We start from the raw sequence: 22,853 nt of genomic DNA on the forward strand, positions 1-22,853 counted from the left end.
GTTTTTACAGCCAGTCATCTGAGGAGCTGGGCAGCGAGGTGCTGAGAAGACCGCTTTCCACCTCTCTTCCCATTAAGCCCACTGGTTTCGAATACGGCAGGTTTATAATAGCACATCACACCATTTGCCTTCTCCCCCTCTCTCCCCCCTCCTCCTGTCCTCTTCCCTCCAGCTTTTGAAGTGGAGAGCAGGGAGATTAGCGTCACTTCATAGTGAACGAGGGGAATGTGATGATACGAGAGGGAATGTAACTAATCAGCAGTGGGCTGTAATCCACAGGGGCTAGACCGGACAATACGGCTGGACTCCAGAATGTATGACAGGACAGAAAAGGCTGTGACCGCGGAGCAGAGGAGATCCCACTGAATACAGGACATGTTCAAATCACAAAAATACAATACACGCTGTTAAGACTTCAAGAAGTTTAGACTTGAACTTAGTTTAAGTTGAACTTTGAAACTTCACCCCTTTTATATGGAAAAATTTAAGTTATACACACTGAGGAGAGAGTGTTTGACAGGCTGAGGAATATTTTTACTGTATTTTATATTTCTTTTTTTTTCTCTCATCACAATTGCTGTTCTTTTTGGGTTAGGGTTAGGGTTAACCCTAACACTTAATAAGTACACACTATAAAGCATTAATAAATGCTGAATTCTTCATTTATAATGCATGAATACTCATTAGTATGTAGTTTATAAATACAGTTAGTGCTGATCAATGATGATTAAAACATTTTTAACTGTGTGTATAAACTACATACTAATGAGTATTCATGCATTATAAATGAAGAATTCAGTATTTAATGCTTAAAGCAGATATCAGTGGAATGTTTTTGTTAATATAAGTCCTAAATAGTCCTATTTTCCGTCAGCAATCACTTACATGAAGTATTTCAGCCTAAACACGAGTCTCTCCGTCACTCTGCTCTGCTGTAACCCGAGGAGAAAATTTTCCTTGTGGGATACAAGTGTTATCCAATGAGGAGAGAGAACGGCATGAAGGGCTGTGTGTGCAGCCAAGGGATGCGCGTGAATGTGGTGACGTAGCACGAGGACCAATTGATGCCTGACAAGGGCGGGGGCTGCTAACTCATGGTGCGTTCAAAGAAACTCGTACTTTGTGTTTTTCCTTCCTGTGAAGTCATACCAGTTCGATCTGGTACGAGTTCACGGGTCGGAAGTTACGAGTGGCCGTTATAGGGAACTTTCACAGACAACAGGATGGTAAAAACACGAGCTACGGGTTACCTGGAACGCTACCAAGTCGTAGTTGTGACTTGAAGCTGTAACTTACGGTTTCAAAAGCCTGCCTTGAACGCAGCATTAGCTGAAACGGCCGTAAAGCTGATATCTGCTTTAAAGCAGAAGTAAGTGATATGTGTGGTGGCCTGGGAAAACCCTTCACATGGTGGGATTTTGACATTTTCATTTTTTGATATTTCCATAAACTAGAAGTTTTCAGCCATTCATAACTGTTTGAATAACTGAGATAGCCCTTTCAGATCAAAAGTTATGGGCATTTTAATCTATTATGACCAACAAACTGAAAAGTGAGAAAAATGGCTTTAACTAGAACGTTGCTGTTTTAACCCTCTAAAGACGAGTGTTTTACAAAACATTAAACAACTTCTGAACCGTTTATGATAGAGATGAGCTGTAAACTGTATCTGAATCGTGTGGTTTTCTGCTTTCCGAGGGTCCCTGAATGGTGCCTCTGTGACAAGAAGGGACCGTATAGGGTGCGTGTAATCACGTGGTACGGGAACAGACGCTAACCTAGCGTAGCATCGATGCTAATCCGAACGTAGCATCAATGCTAAACAGAACGTAGCATCGGCGCTAAACCGAACTTATCATCGGCACTTGCACAAGTTTTACAAAACATCAACAACAAAAATAAAACCTCCCGAACCGTTTATGATGAAGACGAGCTGTAAAAAAGCATCTGAATCGCGGGATTCTCTGCTTTCCGAGGGTCCTTGAATGTTACCTCAACAATAACAACGGACGTCCTCTCCTCTAGCGCTGCTGCTGCAGCTCAGCTGTGCTGTGGCTCAGCTGGAAACGAAACGCTCTACTCGCCATAAAAACATAAAAATAAGTACTTTCTGTTTTGTTTTCTTAAAATATTTATTCACCACGATGTAGAAGGGAGTTCAAAGTACCAGAATCACACAAAATATCAAAATCGTGGAAATAGTACTTTTTCACCTATTTTGGCTATTTGCCACAATCGAACGTCCGCGACATCCGACGGGTTTTCCCAGGCCGCCACACATATTTGTGTTAATATAAGTCTTAAATAGTTATATCTTCCGACAGCAATCACTTACATAGAGTGTTTGGACCGAAACACGGGTCTGTCAGTCACTCTGCTCTGCTCTGAGCCGAGGAGAAAACATTTATCGTATCCTACAGTTTTTATCCAATGAGGAGAGAGAACGGCATGCAGGGCTGTGTGTGCAGCCAAGGGACGCCGTGAATGTGGTGACGTAGGGACGAGGACTGTTATGGTGCGTTCAAGGAAACTCGTAGACTCGTGTTTTTCCGACCTGTGAAGTTGTACCAGTTTGATCTGGTACGAGTTCACGGGTCGGAAGTTACGAGTGGCCGTTATAGTGACTTTCACAGGTAAAACAGGTCGGAAAAACACGAGTGGGTTGCCTGGAACGCTACAAAGTCGTAAGTTGTGACTTGAAGCTGTAATTTACGATTTCAAAAGCCTGCCTCGAACGCAGCATTAGCGAAAACGACCGGATCGCTTACTTCTGCTTTAACTAATGCCTAAAAGTGTGTACTTATTATAAAGTATTACGTTTTTTGTTCTGTCCTAAATGTGTGAAGAACAGTTTTAACAGAATTTAACTGTATTAAAGTGAGTGACTGTTGCTGCTACTGCTCAGGGCCGGCCCTGTACATCTGGGGGCCCTAAGCAGGATAAAATTGGGGGCCCTGCCTCACAGTGTATATATGTACCATCAAATATTCATAAAACCAGCTACCGTATGCAACCCTTGCATATTTTATTGTACCTCTATCAACATGATGGCGAGCAGATATTTTATTACTAATTAGAGTCACTGAAACACTTAAAGCTGTCTAATTGCACTTGTCATTTTTTCTTCTACTTTGTTTTTGTCTGAATGTTAATGTTAATATTGTGAATGGCAATAGGTGGCTCCAAACCGGCAGTATTAAATCACTACTTTTGATGTAGCAGAAAGATAAAAGATTCTACAAAAGATTACAGTTTGAACAGATTTCTTTTCTTTAAATTATCCGTACAGCTAAATTCTAGAACCCTTAAAACAAAACTTCAGTTGAGAAGAAGATAGAGGATGTTGGTTGGTCAGCAGCATCATCAGCAGTAACCAATGGAGCTGTGGAGAAGATTAGTAGAATTTTTTTAGCCACTTGTGTACACACAATTTAATTTTCCAACAGAGATAAACATATTGTGGCAACAAACAAGAAACTTACCAACTGTATGACTGGAACCAGCCACAGGGGAATGAGGATGTGGCAACATGACATATCTAATCAGCCATTAATAAATGGGTGATTGATCCTTTATCCCCTCACAGGAAAACAGCTGTTATCTTTTCACTGTAAACAGACCTTTTTTTTCGTCCTCGACCTTCTTCTTTTTCCTATTTTCCACACCTGACGGATATATCCTTTTGGACATCGTCGCTGTCCAAAAGCTAATCACCTCCTCGCAAATCGCGATCTCAGTGAGTGAGGGAGGGAGGGGGCCAGGGGGGAGAGGGGGGGAAGGGGTGGTGCGCGCTCGTTACCGGAGAACGGCCACAGTCTGCGTTACGTTTACTGTACGTATGCGTGTCACGGTCATTGTTGCCAGTTGGGTCAAGGGTTACATGTTGCCCTTGTCAGAGACGGTTAGACAAATGATTGAGCAAAGTTTGGGGGCCCCCTAGTGGCTGCGGGGCCCTAAGCAGCTGCTTAGTTCGCTTATAGGGAGGGCCGGCTCTGCTACTGCTGCTGCAGTGGATGGTTATACGTACAATGAGCTGTAAACCTAATTGTAATCTTAGTTTGATGTGAGTGTTCAGTGTCCTTCAAACTTGCTCTCCTTTCATTCTTCATTCAGCTCTTTCCATCATTTCTCATGTCAGCGACAGAGGCGAACACGTGGACACGCTCAAATGTTTCATTTCTTCTTTTCCCATGAAAATGGAATGTTGTTGCCAATCCCTCAAGGTTTTTTTGATTATGACAAAGACATACATCCTCATTCTTCTTTGCGAGTGGTTTGGTTACTTCCACCTACCGACTTCAACTTCAGTTGTGTAAGGTCAAAAGGTCAAGGTCACTGTGACCAGACAAAAACATTTCAGCCACTACTCAAGGACTTCACACAGTAATAATGAGAATGTTATGCATAATTGTTGCTATTCCATATGAGTCTGGATAAACAAAGATGTAAGCTGAGACTGGTCTGAGTGGAGGAGGCTGCTGATTCTTGTTTGACTGAGCAGCAGAGACACTTCTTTTTCCATGTGGTTGGATGAGACGCCACACAAACACACTGAGGAGTTTCATTATGAGTGTGGAAATGTCCACAAAGGGAAGATACAAAACTAAAGCTGAAATGTCACATTTTCCATATTGTCACTCCATCTAGGGCATTTAGTGACCTTTGACATTGATTTATACTAGTAAACAAGCAACTTCAACAACACTGACAAGTTTGCATTACTGCCCCCCAACCCTGTCGCTCTCTGGCAAACAGAGACATGCTATGGATGAAAATAATGAGGGATCTTTTCCCAGAACAGAGGAGTGTCAGCTGACTGGGACACAGATACTTTCTGACTTGACTGGAGAACTTTTTTATCCTTATCTCTGAAATGGGCCGTGACGCCACTGGCTCGCTCACTCCTGGCACTGATCTCCATCCTCAGGCTGGAGGAGGAGGAGGAGGAGGAGGAGGAGGAGGAGGAAACTAAAAACTGTTTTTTTATACCAACCCAACATTTTCGATAACATTTTGGACTCTTCCTTTGATTTTGAAAAAAACCTGCAGCACCCCTGCTGCTCACTGCATATCTGTGGTATGTTTAATTTAATTTAAGCATGAATTCATTCTGAGTCATACATGTACATGACTATGGTGCATTAACATGCACCTTAGTCATGTAGCCTCATTATAAAGTATTTCAGAAATGTCCCCTGAAAGAGAATAATAGTCTACTTGTACAGTCATAAAACTCTTTCTACCCCCCCCCCCCCCCCACACACACACACACACACACACACACATTGCTGTAGGCTCTGAATATAATGGAAGGTTGGTCTTCGGTCTGTAAAAAATATATAATCTGACAGCATCCTGAAGATCAGGATTATATTCTCTGAATAACAATGAGGTGAGGCCTGAGCTGCCCGTGTGGAAGTGTTTCCTTTGTTAGAGAGCACATGACCCTGAAAGGAAATGATGCTTGTATATTGTGCAGTCAAACGGAGTCTGGGTTTGGAAACTCTAAACAAAGAACTGTACGTTCAGTACTAAGATCTACACGGCTTGTTACTTACTGACGTTAGTTATGTTTTGTAACATGCCAGTGTAAAGACAGACATTTGAGTTGATATTGATTGTGAACAAACATTAGACTTGTTTTACACAGCACATGGACATGTCTTATTACATGTCCAGTCAGAGACAGATTATCATGACCACGGGCCCTGGAAAACAAACTCGCCACGGGCCCCTGCCCACACGCGCAAACAGTGCGCGCGCAAAGGCGCTCTTCCCATTACGCACATAACAACACTGGGCAACACACAACCACACAAAATTACTGTCATTTTAGGTCTGTTTTGTTTGGAACCTGCCATGTAGGCCTACAGGACAATATATTATGGGAGGGACAGCAAGTTCAAATAGCCAGCCCTTGCAGGATTATAGAGTAAAACACGCCTCAATTAAAATATAGGTAACCACCTATATTTAAAAACGAAACTTTCCCGTTAATAAACAGTCTGTGGTGCCCTGTAGCTCTCTCTCTCTCCCCCTCGCGCTGGCGCACACAGACACACACAAACACAGGCACATGGAGGGGTCGCGTAATGATAATAAACAAATGCACTAAATCGCGCTAACGTGTTTAAATTGCACTCGTCATCAGACCGACCGTCCGACTGGGTGGGGTGTGGATGTGGGGGAGCGAGTACTGGAGTACTCGGCTATCGGCTACAGCCCTAGAAACTACTCACCTAAACCACCGGCTTTTTCCTGGCAAGGAAAGGTAATCAAAGTCCAACTCTCGGACCAGTTTGTCCTCTACGGCCAGTTTCATGGTGCAGTTTCAGCCGTTTCAGCTTTTTCTTGCCTTTGTTTTCGTTTAGCTGATCCACTGAGCGCCCGCTTCTCCATTTTAAAAACGCACTGTAGCCTACGTTTGACCCCAGCGTACGTACGTCATTGTGTCATCACACATTACTGATTTAAATGTATAATTTCTAAAGCATTCAATTGCTTTTATTATCATACTACATTTTCAAAACCACATTCATTCCGTTTTTTTAATTTTTTTTAATTGTACCAACAACAAAAAAACACACACAACTCTGAAGGCCGAGGGCTCCTATTGGCTCTGGGGCATTCCTACTTTGCCCATGCAGTAATCCGTCCATGACACTGCTGACAATGCATATCTGTGGATCCATAGGTTTAAAGGTTTCTTTAAATATAAATTATTTTTGGAAGGTTTTGTTACTGATGACCATGGATGGAAAACGTTTATGGAAGCTGAGATGGTGGGGGTGAGATAAACTGGGTTTTCCCTTTAGAGTCAAGAGTTAGTTCTGTGGTTATGCTGTGTGCTCAAGGACATTATTATTGTAAAGTCTATCTTATCTTCATTTTCACTTCTTTAAAAAAAAGGGGGAAAGAATTTTAAAAAAAAATAAGAAAAAGAAAAGAGCCAGCCTGTCCAGAGAGTGGCAGTGAAAGGCAGAGGAGTGACCGACCGACACTGACAGTTCATGCATGAGCTTTGGCCGCAAGACAGCAACAACTCTGCCCCGATGCAGGACTGAGAGGACAGACATGAATCTCCTCTGTGCTTTTCTAACCCCATCTGGAACATATAAATGTACAACATGATGAAACACATTTGTTTGAGATCTCATTACCTCCCCAATTTCAGCCTATATTAACTCATTGAGTGCCGCACTCCTTTCCAAAGTTTTAGTCAAGTGTGCCACTAAACAACAATAACACAGACGCACCGTGCCCATAGACTGTAAAAAGAATGGACGTAGCGTCCGTGACGTCACCCATTGGTTTGGGGGAGTCTGTTTTGTGCCGCTACTACGGGGGTTAGAACCGCGCCATGTTGGATTCTACTTGCCATATTTGGAGCGGTGCGGCCGTTGGCCGGCCGAGAGCCCGCCCACTGGCCTCGTAACAGCGGTCGCCGGACCTGTCACTCAACGGTTCTGCGCCCTGATTGGCCAGAGCTTTAAACCTAATAATAGTAAAACGGTAGAGTTTAAAAAAAATTCACCCCCCTCAGAGTGTGTGCGGGGGTAGAAACTATCGATTGAGACCAAAAAAATAAAATGTACCAGGCTGTAAATATGTTTTTTTAAGCTGTAAAATCGGCTATTTTAACATGGGGCTCGATTGGAGTTGCTCCCTTCTGGAGCCAGCCCCCAGCGACAGCCGAGGGGATTGCAGCTTTTTGAACGCGGAAGTGAGCTTCACTTCTCAGACTGACAACTGCCCCCTTGACCGTGCCGTGTCACAGCCTCTTGCCGCAGAACGTGATGGTCTCTCGGCCACAGCAGGTCCGGAACACCGGTCCTACCGGTGGTCGCGGTCCTTCTGTGGTACGGGTCGGTGATGCTGGTCTGCTTTGACCGAGGGATCATCACATTTTACCACGGGAGGACCTTGGGGAGGACACGATGTTGCTCCAGATGAAGACCGGGCGGGACTGTCGGCTGAGAGCTTCCTGTTTCGGCTCCGAGCTGCTGGAGCCTCGCGGGTGAGAGCGGAGCAGCTGCTGCATCCACATGCAGAACTCCGTTTGCAAAAGCCGAGTTATGATAAAAACTTCCAGATCATGAGCTGTCATGAGTTTCTGATCGTCATCTATTTCAGTTCTACTCGTCGTAGAGTCCCCAAATTTACACATAAGGTGTGTTAAAGTGTCTAGTTTCATAATTTAAAAAGAAAGCAAAAAACGAGAAATCTCGTTTTTGGCACTCAACGCATGGGAACGAAAAATGAGAAATTACGTGGTTGGCACTCAATCAGTTAAATATTCCTGAAATAAACCACCATGAGGTAGGAAACACCAAAACATGTTGTTCCAATTTCAACAATGAGCAAACTGGGCAAACAGTTCTAGAGAGCTTCTTCTGTCTTGACAAAAAGAACAGTATAAATGTGGCCTGCCCATGTTGGACTTTTTGTGGGACTTCCTGTTTTATTTTAAAATTGCATATGTCTCTCTGCTCTATTCTCGTGGACTCAATTTATTGGTTACACGTTGATGGAACTTTTAAGCACATGGGCTCAAGGAGGAACAGATTTTTTTGGTGGCCAAAGGTCAAAGGTCAGTGTGACCTCAGAAAACACCTTTTACCCACTTTACATAGTTATGACAAAGATACACACAAATGGTTCATATTTAATTATTATTATTATATTATATATTATTATTATATTACATTATATTATATATACATTACAGGCCAAAAGTTTGGAAGCAGGTCCCATAGGCCGAACACTTGGAAGCAACTTCAAGTTTCTGTTCACAATGCCTTCCTTAAAAAAAACAGTATGAGTTCTATGAATTTAGGATGTATTTACTGTATGATCAGACTTTGCTTTCATTGATATGCACCATTTTCCTCAATTTACCCTTAGATAATACATTGATGTTACCAGACCATTGCTGAATAAATGTTACCAAAACAAAAGAGTTGAGAAGATGTGCAAGACTCACAACTTAAGTGCAAAAGTGAAAAACAAATCACAGTTTGCATTATTCAATTCAGCTCTTTGGCTTTTGAGAGTTTACATACAGAAATCCAAATAAATCTCAACTGTGTTCATATCTCTGACAAACTACCACAGAAATGGCTAACAGCTGTGTACCGATTTGTACAGTGAGGAAATAGGGATACACTGAAAGATAAATTGCACAACGCCTAATGGTGTCCAACAAAGAAGTTCACTACACCCTGAAGAGACTAGAAGAACTTTGTAAAATGGTTTGGCCTTCTCAGTCTCCAGACCGCTCTGTAATTGAGCTTGTGTGGGATGGATTGGACTGATCAGTCGGAAAAACTGTTGTTACTTTGAAGAAAGCAAAGTCATTCTGTATGTAGCCTATGTATCCTGAAAAGTGACTCTTCATATAATAACCATGTTTATTTTGTTACAAAGTACACCAGTGGAACTATGATCTTGTTAAAACAAATTTGATCATGCTTCCAAACTTTCAGCCTGTAGTGTTTATTATATATATTTTGGTGGCATGACATGAAAAAAAAAAATCATTCATTCATTCATTCATTCATTCATTCATTCATTCATTCATTCATACATATAACCCTAACTGCATGGGTGTAACTGGATTGGGACATTTGGGTAGGAGCTGGTTTCAGTTTTCCCTTCCATCCTGTTGTGTTTTTCCCCACATATTTCTATACCTGAGTTAAGATTTCTTGTTTTTCCATATATGAAATATATCTGAAACGTTCCTGTGTTGGCTGAAAAATGAATTCAGCCTTAAGGGAATTTCATTCTGGGATTGTTCAGATATTCCTGACAATACTCACTGACACAACAACATCTTGTTCTTAATGTTGGGCGACACAAAACCACTTCTGGGGAACTGAGAGCCACTGAAACAGTGCAGGGAGTGAGATTAGAGAGGTTACAGAATAGATAAAAGAGATACAGGTCAGGGTCGGAGTGCCTCCTTGTAGAAGAGCTACATGACTCTTGTGACTGTACAGCATATTTCTCATCTTCAGCCTTCCTGCTGCTTTGTTATTTTAGGATGCTTTCCTGGGCTTGTATCACCTTACCTTTGCTGGAGGTGCTTCCTGTGCGCTGGCTGGCTTTGTCGTTCAGGGCTGGAGCTTGCGTCTGCCCATTTGATCTTTGTCCTAATCCAGCTGAGGAAGCGTGGCTCTGGCTCTGGGCTGGAAGCGGTCTCTGGACCAGGTTTCCCTCGCTGCCTGCCCTCATCAGCCTCTCGCCGATCCGCAGCATGCATGAGCGGTTCCCCTGCAGCTCCTTTCTCAGGCTGGGGCTCTTTGAGCCTGCTGAGCCGGGTCGACTCAGGCGGGAGGAGGACTTGGACATCTTCCCTGCTGGGCTGAGCAGAGCACTGTTTAGATACTCCACAGTTAGTCTGACAGTTAATCTTCACTAGTCCCCCCCCTCCCCTTTTCTCTAGTCTGGTTCTCTTCTGTCTCCTGTTTTTTGTTGTTTTTTTTGCCACAGTGAGAGTTTTGGTCCTTGCACTTCTCTCGCTGTGTGGAAGAAACGTCCTGGGAAACGCTTGTGTTGTGATGATGTCTATAGTTTTGTTATCTCCTGTGCTCCTCTGTTAGTTCTGCCTCACACTGCACGTTACTGCCCTCGGTCTCGTTCTCGGTCTTTCCCTCTGTCCCCTTCAGACCTGGACGTCTGTGCCACAGGAGAGATCCTGTGCTTAAAGCAGCGATCAGAGAGTGTAAAGAGTGTAAAGGCAGTTCTCTCACGCTGTGTCACTCCCTCAGTGAGCCCACTCTCCTCTGGGGAAGCTGACTGTCTTCCTACTCTCTCTCTCTCTCTCTTTCTCTCTCTCGCTATCTCTTTCTCTCTCTCGCTGTCTGATTCCCTCAGTTCAATTCAGTTCAGTTCAACATGCAGTACAGACAACAATGAATCAGACATCACCAAAAATGTAAATACAGTGGCACTCCGTTAAAGGGATAATTCAACATTTTGGCAAATTGGCACATTGCCATAATCCCTATAGTGTTAGGAGTAGGTTCGTTACCTTTAATTGTCGGTGCAAGCTGTTTTTAGAACAGCAGAGCAGAGCTGCGAGCTGCTCAGAGCTACGCTACGGAGGCTAAGGGGATTTCTTGGTTTCCCTCAACAAATACATAATCCAACAACTCCAAAATGCTCTTGTGGACAAGTTGTGACCTGCACATTCACCACACTATATGAGATAACGATAACGGAACATTATGAGACAGAGTTGTTTTCAAGGTAAATGCAGAGACTGCTTGCCGAAAAACTGCCCTCGACAGGAATGCGCATCAGCGTTTTTGCATGAAGTTACCTCGAAAACAACTCTGTCTCGTAACATTCACAACTTGTCCACAAGAGCGTTTTGGAGTTGTTGGATTGTGTATTTGATGAGTTTGATGAGGGAAACCAAGAAATTCCATTAGCCTCCGTAGCGTAGCTCTGAGCAGCTCACGGTTCTGCTCCACTTGCACCAACAATTAAAGGTAATGAACCTATGACTAAAGGGATTATGGCAATGGGCCAATTTGCCAGAAATGTGTAATTATCCCTCTTACGCGAGTGGAAGATGAAATGATCTCCAAAAGACATAAAATTAAAAATGAAACACTCTTTTGCAATATTTTCAGCAATATCAGGGTATTATTTTTGTTTTCTACAGTTTCATAGTGAAAAAGGGAAACAAATCAGCAGCCTGCAAAAGAATGGGAAACCCAGGAGACTTGAGTTCTCAAGACAAGATATTTACTATTTACACAATGTGATAGTTTCCAATGGGGGGGCTACTAGGTACTAACTGTGCAGGGTGGCCAAACCTTTGCTGCAGGCCTTTTTCCTTTTCTGTCAGTTTGAAAATGTAAAAGATGAAAAGAAAAATGTATAACTATTGTTTAAATGTAATGTGAATGTGTCATCTGTAACTTTATGCCTTTTAGAGATTAGTTTATTAGTTTATTATTGATCCCCATTAGTCATTACCTCAGCAGCGACTATTCTTCCTGGGGTCCAAAGTTACAATATATTTTCTCAATCTGAACACATTTTCCACATATAAATATACAAATATTTCATACAAATATTTCCTGAATATAGATCATTTCATCTTCCACTTAACTGTTCACGGTAACAGACATTTTGACCAGGGGTGCTCAAACTTTTGCATGCCACTATAGATACACAGTAAAATAACAATAACGAACAAGAACAAGAACAATTGTGATACATGTATTAAAGGTCTAGGCTATTTGTGCAAAAAGAAACATTTGAGTATGAGATGTGACATCAATAGATTGTGTTGTTGTAGTGATGCTGCTCTCACATATCTTGCTGCTTCTGTGGCCACAGAGGAAATCCAAGCTTTTACACTGACAGTCAGTCTCAGTGAGGAACAGAGTGGACACAGCCACATCAGCCTGAGGACGGCCGGTCTCTATGTCCACACTGTGATCTGTCTGCACATATCCAGGATCTCTCTCAGCGTCCGATCCCTCTCAGTTGGCAGATCGTCTATATAGAGTGTCATGGCGCTGCTCGGCTGGCGACTCGCACTGCTGCTCTGACAATCTTCATGTATCTCCACTTTCTGAGGAGACTCAGATCTTTTGGAGTTAGTAGAGACATTCTACATCTGTTCTTCTGCTCCACAATTCAATCTGTCCTGCTGTACGTTTGTCCGGTCTGGTTCTGTGGTCTGTCTGTCCAGCTAAAGGGCAGGATACAGAGACTCCTGAGAATCTGCTCCAAGCTGGCAGGTGTATCTGTGGAGAGTGGCTTTCTCCACAGTTGGACTGAGCACTCCCTGAGGCTGGCCAGGAAAATCACACTGGACTCTGCACATGTGCTACACGAGGAGTACCAGCTCCTGCCCTCTGGGAGACGCTTCAGGGTTCCACGCTGCAGGAAAAACAAATATAAGTTTTCCTTTGTCCCTCACTCCACGGCTCTACTAAATAACTCGCGCTGACCCCCCCCCCCCCCTTAATCATGCACACACACTCACACCCACACATTACGGGATCCCTGGACTCTTGCATACACCTTGACTTTTATTTTTATTTATACGTATGATGCTTCTTTTTAATGTATGATTTGTTTAAGTATGATATGTGTTGAGTGGGATTGTGATGATTGTTGAGCTGCTGTGCAGCACAAATTTCCGCAAGGACAATAAAGGTCTTTTAAGTTTAAGTTTTTTAAGTCTGCTGCTGTATCCTCTCTCTCTGTCTCTGCCTCCTCACACTCCTTTTTTCTCTCCTGCTCCCTCTCTTCCTTTTTAATTCCTCTCTCTGCACATCTCTTGACTCCCGCTCATTCACGTTGGTTGTCAGTTTTCCCCACAATAATCCACACTGATGTCTCAATCCTCATATTAGCCTAAACAACCTACAGTAATCTTCTTTGCCTTCATCCCTATATATTTCCTACCTTCCTTCCTGCTTTTCAATATTCTTTGATCTCCCAGTTTCCAGTAAATAATCTTGATGTCTTCCCTCAGACACTCAAAAGTTGTCCCTATTTATAATTCCAGTGTTCTGGGTGCTCACATTTTGAGTTATGCATGTCACTTAATGATGTCTTAGATTGTGTATCTTATGTAGGAAGGTTGGGCATGGATCTGAAGCTGTGTTGAGCAGGATGTGAGCCTGCAGCCATGAGAGGCTTGGAGTGGCATCATTAGGAAAACCAGATCAGAAAACCAGTTCCAGTGATATGTATTTTTAATGCCAAAGCTGCAGAGGTGTCTGCTGCATCCACCACTTCCCCTGCTGCTCTTTGAAGAGGCATGTTTAGTTTTCACGCTGGTGAGAAACTGTAAAACACAAACTTTTCATGGGTTGTAGTAGTTGGTTGTTTTTTTCCCCCTTATACCGTCTTTTAAGTTGGGAGACTCAGTGTCTCTTCCTCTTTGCTTTCATCAGCTCAGGTTGAAGAAGACATAAACAACACGAGAGAGGAAATAACAGATGTGCTCTAACATGATTGTTCCCCCTGTAATCCATTTGAATCGTGCATTTTGAAGTTTGAAGTTGGCTTTTAATAAATACCTTAGAATTAATTCACAGTATTAAATCCTCACTGACTTTGATTTTATTCATTCAAGGCAAGGCAAATTTATTTGTATAGCACAATTCATACACCAGGCAATTTAGTACTTTACAGAGGCATAGAAATACATTTAAATCAAAAACAGAAAAATACATTTAAAAGGAAAAGAAAGACAATAATAGCAACTAGAATGATTAAATCATTAAAATGATACATTGAATTTAGCTAAAAGCTAGCAAATCATGACATTTTCAACCCTGACTTACATGAATTGACCTCAGGTGTACAGGCAGTCTGGAGCATAAAAACTGAATGCTGCTTCACTTTGTTGGCTTCCGATCCTGGGAACACACAGTGGACCTATCCCAGACGATGCTTCATGTGGATTTAATAAATCTAGAATATGTTTTGGTCCAAGACCATTTAGTGTGTTGAGGACCAACAGGAAGATTTTAAAGTCTAACCTTTGAGTCACAGGAAGCCAGTCTAGTGATCTGAGCACGGATGTGACATGGTCCATTTCCCTGGTGTATGTAAGAACCTTTGAACATTGTCCTTACATTACTGCTTTATACGTTGTGGTTTGCTCAACTCTGCTGTCCCATTCTTCTGTTATCCAGCCTCCTGTCTCCTGTCTCCTGTGTCCTCGCTCCAGCTCCACCACAGCCCTCTGTTGGACCAAGACAGCTACTGCAGATGGAAAAAAGGCTGGAATCAACTCCAACCTGATTATAGGATATTTTGAATATGGTTGCAAAAAAGACAATAATACGATAATAGTTGTATTTCTGTATAAAATGCCCATCGCTGGAAACAGCTGTTGTTGAGTGAAGTGAGTGAAAGAATGAAGCTTGATGCTGAACTCATGTTTCTTTTAGATTGGCAAACTGCTAATGCTAATGTAGCAAAGCTATAGCAATAATAAGACTTACATCCATTATAACTTCTTTAAAATCTGAGGTCCAGTGACTTACCAGGTTAAAATGTTGAGCTTCTGTTCAAATACAACATTGGCATGTCACTTTTAATCACTGTATACTTGTATATTATTTATGCTTATTTGTTGTTAACTATAGCCTACATGCTAGGACTGACTGGTATCATATGATGCTGGTCCTGAGAACAAATTTAATTTCATGTGAAAGTGACGATAAATTGAACCTTGTACCTTGACATATGCACATGGAAAAAATCTTCCATCAAAACTGACCTCATACCAGCTCTGAACAGCAGTCTGAACTGAGGGGGATGAAAAAGAACATGCTAATCTGTGTCTCAGAAATCATTCACCTGCAAACAGACAGAAAAGTCATCTCATTCCCTGTAACATAAAGTTGTATAGAACAGGTGAGAGACTTGTAAACCTCTACACCACCTACCAAAGAGGAGAATTAGAGCCAGGTGCAGTAGCAGAGGCATTGGGGACTCCCCTTGCTGCACTGACTTCAGCCCTAATTCAAACCACATTTGTCTGCAGACATGAAATAAAAACCAGATGAGAGGGTGTAGTGAGGAAAAGGCCTCAACCAGAGACGGTCTGTTAGTAATATCGGCAAGTCCCTGTTTGATTTGAGGTGGGAGGTGAGTTCTTCTGCCAGATTTCTGTGGAACTCTTACATCTGAAAATCATTTGGTTTAGCTCCCCAAGCGGGGCTGATGCAGATGTTTCATGTCTGTCTAAAGGATAAGTCATCAGTGGCAACACTCGATCTAGTCTTGGACCAGCCTTAGTCTCTGATGGATGGACTGAGGAGATGTGAGGACTATGGATTGTACCTGCCAGTAACATTAAGGGTTAGGGTTATGTTATTTTTATTTTTCTATCACAGTACAGTAATAGAAAAAATGTTAATAATGTCAAAGGTGTTATTCATACCAGTGAAATTATTTTGTTGGACCTTGCTCAAAGTTTGTCTAATAACAGTATTTTTGATGTGATTAAATATAATGTACCATTTAAAGTCATCATCCATTTTCAAGCCAACTTTCTGAATGTTTGCATACGTATACCACATATACCCAACATTTTTGCTTTTTTATTTGAGACCTCTGAAAATGTGTTTTACAGTGTAACGGTTTTACAAGTTACAGTGTCTTTAAAGAGGAAATAAATCCTGGGCCACATACTGTACAGTGCAATTTGATCTCAAGTGGGCCGGACTGGTAAAATAATACCATAATAACCTATAAAAAAGAGAACTCTAAAGTTTTCCCTTTTTTTAGTACAAGGAAGTACATAATTAAGAAGTTTACATGAAATAATCTATCCTTTTACACAACATATAGTAACAATTTTAAACTTCTTCAGGAAAAATATGCACAACTTCAACAATATTATGTCTCTTCTGTCTTTTAGCTGTATAATTTTCACACCTACTGTTAGTGTAGTGTGAGAGTTTGAACATAATGTGGGCGTAAATGGAGGTGGTGTACGGCGTGAAGTTCATGTTGTAAGTGCAAAGCGAAAAACAACAAAGCGTCAGCTGCCAACTGCCAACTGCCAACTAGGTGGAGTCCTTATATCAGGGAACCAGGAATGCTGACCAGGTGTTCCCAGCTGGCGGAGCTCCTCCCTTTCCAAGAACCTGCATGCAACACACAAACACAAATACACACACAAGTACACGAGACAGAAAGCAAGGCTCCACGCCGTCACAATAAGCCAAGAGGAAATATTTGTGTGTCTGACCGGCACATGATTGTATTTATCTGATCTCTTTACTCTCTTGTGTGTGGGCCGTCAGGTACTTTCCATGGCCTTGAACCTTTACTCACAGCCACAGAGCACATTTGAATTTACTTTCTCTTTCAGTCTTGTGCCTGAATATCATTTGGTTAGATTTGACACTTCAAACCAAATCAAACAAGTTTTTACAGTTAATAATCAACATCTTCTATAATATAATAGCATGGTTCTGGGCTGGACTATACTACATTACAAATTTTCTGTCATGTCTATACACCTCTTTGCTAACCAGCGTGCATCAAAGGAGGCCAAAACTGTGAAGGGATGATATAAGCAGATAGTTCTCCCTTGACTGGATCCAATCTCACAAAAAGAAACATAGAACAGTTCTGAAAGGATAGATATAAAATAAAACAAACAAACATCCATCATTGTCTATATAGCTTATCCATGTGGGATTGAAGTGGGGTAGAAGCCAATCCAGGATGACATAAGGTGGGGGTGAGTTACACCCTGGACCAGTCATCAGTCTATTATGTGGTCACTGACATAGATGAACAACTTCAGAAAATTGCATTACTTTTGGTCTGTGGGAGGAAGCTGAAATACAGGGAGAGAGAGATACGCAAGCACATGGAGAACTTGACAACTTCACTCTGAAAATAAACAAATCCAGAAACCTGCTCATTGAGAGGTGTGGGTACTGATCCCCGCACTGAGCTGCACTGAAAAAGAAACAGCTTGTTTCTTTTAACTTTCTTAATACAATACAACCTTCTTTGGTGAAGTTATGGGACTCCACAACCAATGCCTTGAGGAGGAAAATGGTGTCATTCTTGAAGAGTAAAGGGGGTGGGGAGACTTGGATTAATTACTTTGCATGTTGTATCTGATGAGAACCTCTTTCAGTTAATTTTAGAGAACAAGAAAGGATGGGGAATGCCAGAACACACTAATATGATTCATAATTAAAAGAAATGGTGGAGAAACCGCTTTACTTGGCATCTGTAACACTTTGGACAAAATGGGTCGGACTGCTAGTACGATGGCGGCCCATGGTCATAGCAAAGAGATGTATTTAAGAGTGTGGAAATCGGACTTACAGAAATGTTGTGGTGTGTGGAGACCCCTCCTGGGGTACTTGAAACTGTAGTTGACCTCCCTAAAGAGTATCTATTTTTACATAATTGGTGCATTCAAGTGGACATTCAACTCTGATAGCCTCTTTGTGTGTACTTTGTTTTTACACATTATGGTTTGTGTCAAGTTTCTTTTTTTTATTATATGTGTGTGTTTATTATCTGTTGCTTCAATTGTTAAGAAATTTGACAATAAAAATATTTTGGGGGAAAAAATGAAAGAAATGGTGGAGAAGCACCACTATATATATATATAGAGTATGAGTGATAAAAAAAAAAGCACGATCACAGCCCGAAGCAACAGTGTTGCTGCAGAATATGACGAAAGAGGAGGCTGCTTTTAATTTCTCACAACTCTAAATAGCGCTACTACTACAGGAGCCCGTTCATGAGTGGACGCACACGCGTCACACGTGCACGCGCACAAATTTTCGCATGCACGCGCAAAGGGGAAAATATAAATATAAATAATAACACTATGGATTTGAACTTATGACCCAGACTGTGTTGAGAAACTAGGACAACATTTGTGAGAAACTGCATTTCTACCTATCAGTGTTCCTGGGTTAGTTAGGGGACATATTATGGAAATATCACTTTTTGAAGGTTCTTTAACATATTTGGGTGTTTGTCTTGCCTTCCAGCCCCCAAAATGTGAGAATTGACCAAAAGATCTGTTCCCCCTCTTGACTGGCAATGATATAACTAGTTTTTGAATTTGCATGATACCATCCCTTCCTGGGACCAGTAGAAGGGGTGGGACGGGGCAATAAGTGGTTAATTTGCATTTAAAAGGACAGGCACTGAAACCAACCGTTCTGGCTGTTTTGAGAGGATGAAAAGAGCTGTGATGTTTGATCCTTGGGGGATTTTGACCATGTGACCATGTCACAGACATGTCTTAAAGACACCTGGGAACTATTTTAATTTGTGGAAAAGGGGCAGAACATGTCTCCTTTAAAGGAAGACAAAACAAGTAGACCAACATTGAATGGCACACACACAACCCCCCCCCCCCCCCCCCCCCCCCCCCCCCCCCCCCCCCCCACACACACACACACACACAGATTTTACTGGAAGGAGGAGGAGCAGCTGCAGAGGGAGGGGGAGGACTTCCTTGTTTATAACACATAGTAGTTCACAGGATCAGCTATGCTGGAGGCGACACCAGTCTCTGAGTCTGAGGGTGAATAAAACTTTATCTGGATAATCGTCAGGATCGCTTTCTCCTCTCTTCAGCCCAACCAGGTACAGTCACATCTATTTGTCCTGTTTAAACACTGACAAACAGTTAAAAACAAACTATTAAAAACTTTAACATTGTACACAAGGCATACTTTAAAGACAAACTAGCCTGTCGAGTATACCCACAGTGTTCTTGTTGTTGCACGTTTTAAGGATTATGTAAGAACTGCGTATCTGTATAATAAACGTAACAATTTCACTTTCGCTTTCATTCCTGCTCTCAGTGTGTCGTCATGGCAGCCAAAAACTGCCTGCTGTCCGAGGAGCAGTTTCTCTGCTGCATCTGTCTGGATGTTTTCACTCAGCCGGTCACCATACCATGCGGACACAACTTCTGCAAAAGCTGCATCACACAGCACTGGAACATCAACAGGGTCCACTGCCAGTGCCCCCTGTGTAAAAAACACTTTCAAAAGCGGCCCGAGCTGATGGTCAACACCTTCATATCAGAGATGGCTGAGGAGTTCAAACAGTCGGCCACAAGCAAAGGCAACGCAGCCTCGGAGATACAAGTGGCCAAAGCAGGAGAGATCCCCTGTGACATCTGTAGAGGGACTAAAATGAAGGCTCTGAAGTCCTGCCTAACGTGCTTCGCCTCTTACTGCGACGTTCACCTGGATCCTCATCGGACCTCTGAGCCGCTGAAAAAACACTCACTAGTGGATCCGGTACAGAACATAGAGGACTGGGTGTGTTCAAAACACGGAAAACCGCTGGAACTGTTCTGTAAGACGGACCAGGCGTACGTGTGCTCGCTCTGCACCGTCTCAGACCACGTGGCACACAGCATAGTTTCTCTGAAAGACGAATGTGAAGCAAAGGGCGCCGAGCTGGAGCAGATCATCAAGGAGAGACGGCAGAAGATCCAGCAGATCAAGCGCTTGAAAACGCACGGTAAGGAAGACGCGGAGGGGGAGATAGCGAACGGCGTCAAGGTCTTCACCGCTCTGATGCAGACCGCTGAGAGAAACCTGAACGCGCTCATTGAGGGCGTTGAGGAGAGGCAGAGGACGACAGAGCAGCAGGCCGATCGTCTCATCGGAGAACTGGAACTGGATATCTCCGCGCTGACAACGAGAGCGTCTGAGATCCGGAAGCTCTGTCACACTCAGGACCATCTCCTCCTGCTCCGCAGCATCACACCCGGAAACGCCACCGTGTGCGGCAAGAACTGGACAGGGGTCAGCGTCCGTCTGCCGTCGTACGAGGGGACGGTGGTGAAAGCCGTGGCTGAGCTGGAGGAGATGCTGAGCACCAGAAAGGAGAGGCTGCTTTACGAGGCCAAGATGAAGAGGGTCCAGCATTACACAGTGGATGTGACCCTGGAACCCGACACAGCCAATCCCTGGCTCGTCCTCTCTGACGATGGCAAAGAAGTGAAGTGTGGTGACGTGATGAGGGACCTGCCCGACAACGAGGAGAGGTTTTCCCTCTATCCTAACGTCTTAGCACGGCAGAGCTTCTCCTCTGGGAGGTTTTACTACGAGGTTCAGGTGGCAGGGAAGACTGACTGGACTCTAGGAGTGGTCAAAAGGTCAATCAGCAGAAAGGAAGTGATCCCACTGTGTCCCGTGAATGGCTACTGGGCTGTGGGCTTAAGGAATGGAAACGAGTTCCTTACTCTAGCCAGCCCTGTTGCCAGCATCAGTCTGACCCCAGCTCCTCAGAGGGTGGGGGTGTTTGTGAGTCACGAGGAGGGTCTGGTCTCCTTCTATGACACCGACGCTGCAGTTCATCTCTTTTCCTTCACCAACTGCTGCTTCACAGGGGAACTCAGCCCCTTCTTCTGTCCCGGTCTTCATCATGGCGGCAGGAACGCCACCCCTCTCGTCATTCTACCTGTAGAACAGACAGATCGGAGCTGACTTTGTTATTTGAGAAGATGAGGTAAACGGTGAAATGGACTTGTTCCATGTAGAGTTTCTCTTCCACGCGGTACATCACAGGAGGAAATCTGAGCTTCAGTATTTTACCCAAGGATAGTGTGGCAGTGATCAGTGGGTGAGCTTCACCTCTTCAAGCCTGACAGACAACCAGTGAACTGACCTGTGATATTCAGTGGTGTTTCTTTTTCTCAGAATTCTCACTTTAAAGGGAAGATTCAGCTTTTTGGAGGGGGGTTGTATGAGGTACAAATGACCATTAAAGGGATAGTTCAACATTTTGGCAAATTTACCTATTGCCATAATCCCTATAGTGTTAGGAGTAGGTTCATTACCTTTAATTGTCGGTGCAAGCTGTTTTTAGATCGGAGACATGAGCTGCTCAGCTAGGCTCATGGTATTTTCATGTTTCCCTCATCAAACTAAATATACAGTCCAACAACTCCAAAACACTCTGGTGGACAGAGCCCTGCACATTCACCACAATATGAAATAATGACGTATAATTGACACATGAAGCAAATAATCTGCCAAGCGGCCGTGTCTCGGATGTAGTTGCCTCGAAAACAACTCCATCTCGTAATGTTACATTATTATTTCATAGCGTGGTGAATGTGCAGGTCACAACTTGTCCATGAGAGCATTTTGGAGTTGTTGGATTGTGTACTTGATGAGTTTGATGAGGGAAACATGGAAATACTGTGCTCCGTGCTCGTCTCTGCCCTGCCGATCTAAAAACTATTTGCACCGACAATTAAAGGGAATTAACCTACCCCTAAAACTATAGGGATTATGGCAACAGGTGAATTTGCCAAAATGTTGAAATATCCCAAAAAGATCTCTGAGAAAAAAGTCAGAACTCACTTACTCGCCTTAATCCTATTCTGTATGTTTATTAGGAAGGGCTGAGGAACTAGTTAGATATTACATTCCTGTTTATTCAGACTCATGAATCATCTAGGTGGAATTTTGTCATACTCAGGGCTCTATTTTCGTGAACTAGGTGCAGGCGGAGCGGATCAGGCCTGCGCCTCGCCTTCGCTTCGCCAACGGGGAGTGGCCAGGAGCAGATTGCGATTTTGCTTCGAGACGCAGCGGAGCGCATCCCGCCTACTTCCCTCCCACCGGCGCAAATGGCATAGAGGGAGGAGAGAAGGCGTGGAGTGGGTTTGACACAGCCGAGTCAGATCTTCACCAATCAAATGAGCTCCTCTCCTCGCCTTTAAATCCGCCGCGCGCGCAAGGCGGACGTTTGATTTCACCGTGGAAGAGAAGATTTGAATCAGCACCTATACAGCATACACATTCAGCACATCTATATCGATTGTCCCGTCACACTGATGACAGATCAAAGGCTGCACAGATGAAAGATGAGGATGGATTACTGCTGTGTTGACACTACACGATTATCTGCTATATTTATGTATTTACTTATTGATTTATTGAGCCGCATCGTCACGCGACCATTACAAATAAAACTGAAAACAAATAAACTATCATATCTCACAGCAAACCACAATCAGCCTGGCATAGTGCTCATAGTGAGCAGATATTAACATCTCCCCTCTCAGGTAAATTCTAAAGAAAAAAGAAAAAGAGAGACGCTCCGCGATGCATCCATTACGCACAGCTGTTTGTGCACACGTGTTTAAATATAGGTTACTAAATATGTCTTTATTAATGGAAAAGGGGTGTGAGTCCAAGCTGGCAGTGTCCGGTCACGCGAACAGACCTCACGGGCTGATGGTGCAAAAGTAGTCTGGGAGGGAGGAGGTTATGATGTTTGCTCTGACAGATTGAGAGCTGTTGCCCAGTAAAAAAAAACAAAAAACAAAACACACA

General features: G+C 43.1%; 2 protein-coding genes across 2 annotated transcripts in view; one reads left to right on the forward strand and one right to left on the reverse strand.

Annotated features, from left to right (window-relative positions):
* The window catches only part of LOC311000574 (uncharacterized protein), a gene marked incomplete at both ends in the record, with an annotated part of 126,239 nt that extends 113,389 nt beyond the window's left edge, over positions 1 to 12,850 (reverse strand). The window contains 2 exons of the mRNA XM_083991312.1: positions 10,074 to 10,378; positions 12,732 to 12,850. Of these exons, the coding sequence (XP_083847438.1) occupies positions 10,074 to 10,378; positions 12,732 to 12,850 (424 nt within the window). The remainder of the gene's footprint in view (positions 1 to 10,073; positions 10,379 to 12,731) is intronic.
* A 6,511-nt stretch (positions 12,851 to 19,361) lies between these two features.
* On the forward strand, positions 19,362 to 20,993 carry LOC311000575 (E3 ubiquitin-protein ligase TRIM39-like; the record flags this gene model as incomplete). Its single annotated transcript, XM_083991313.1, has 1 exon — positions 19,362 to 20,993. One exon carries the CDS (start codon positions 19,362 to 19,364, stop codon positions 20,991 to 20,993), a length of 1,632 nt encoding a protein of 543 aa, XP_083847439.1.
* Positions 20,994 to 22,853: the final 1,860 nt, after the last annotated feature.

Source organism: Trachurus trachurus, assembly GCF_905171665.1.
Source record: "Trachurus trachurus genome assembly, chromosome: 17".
NCBI lineage: Eukaryota > Metazoa > Chordata > Actinopteri > Carangiformes > Carangidae > Trachurus > Trachurus trachurus.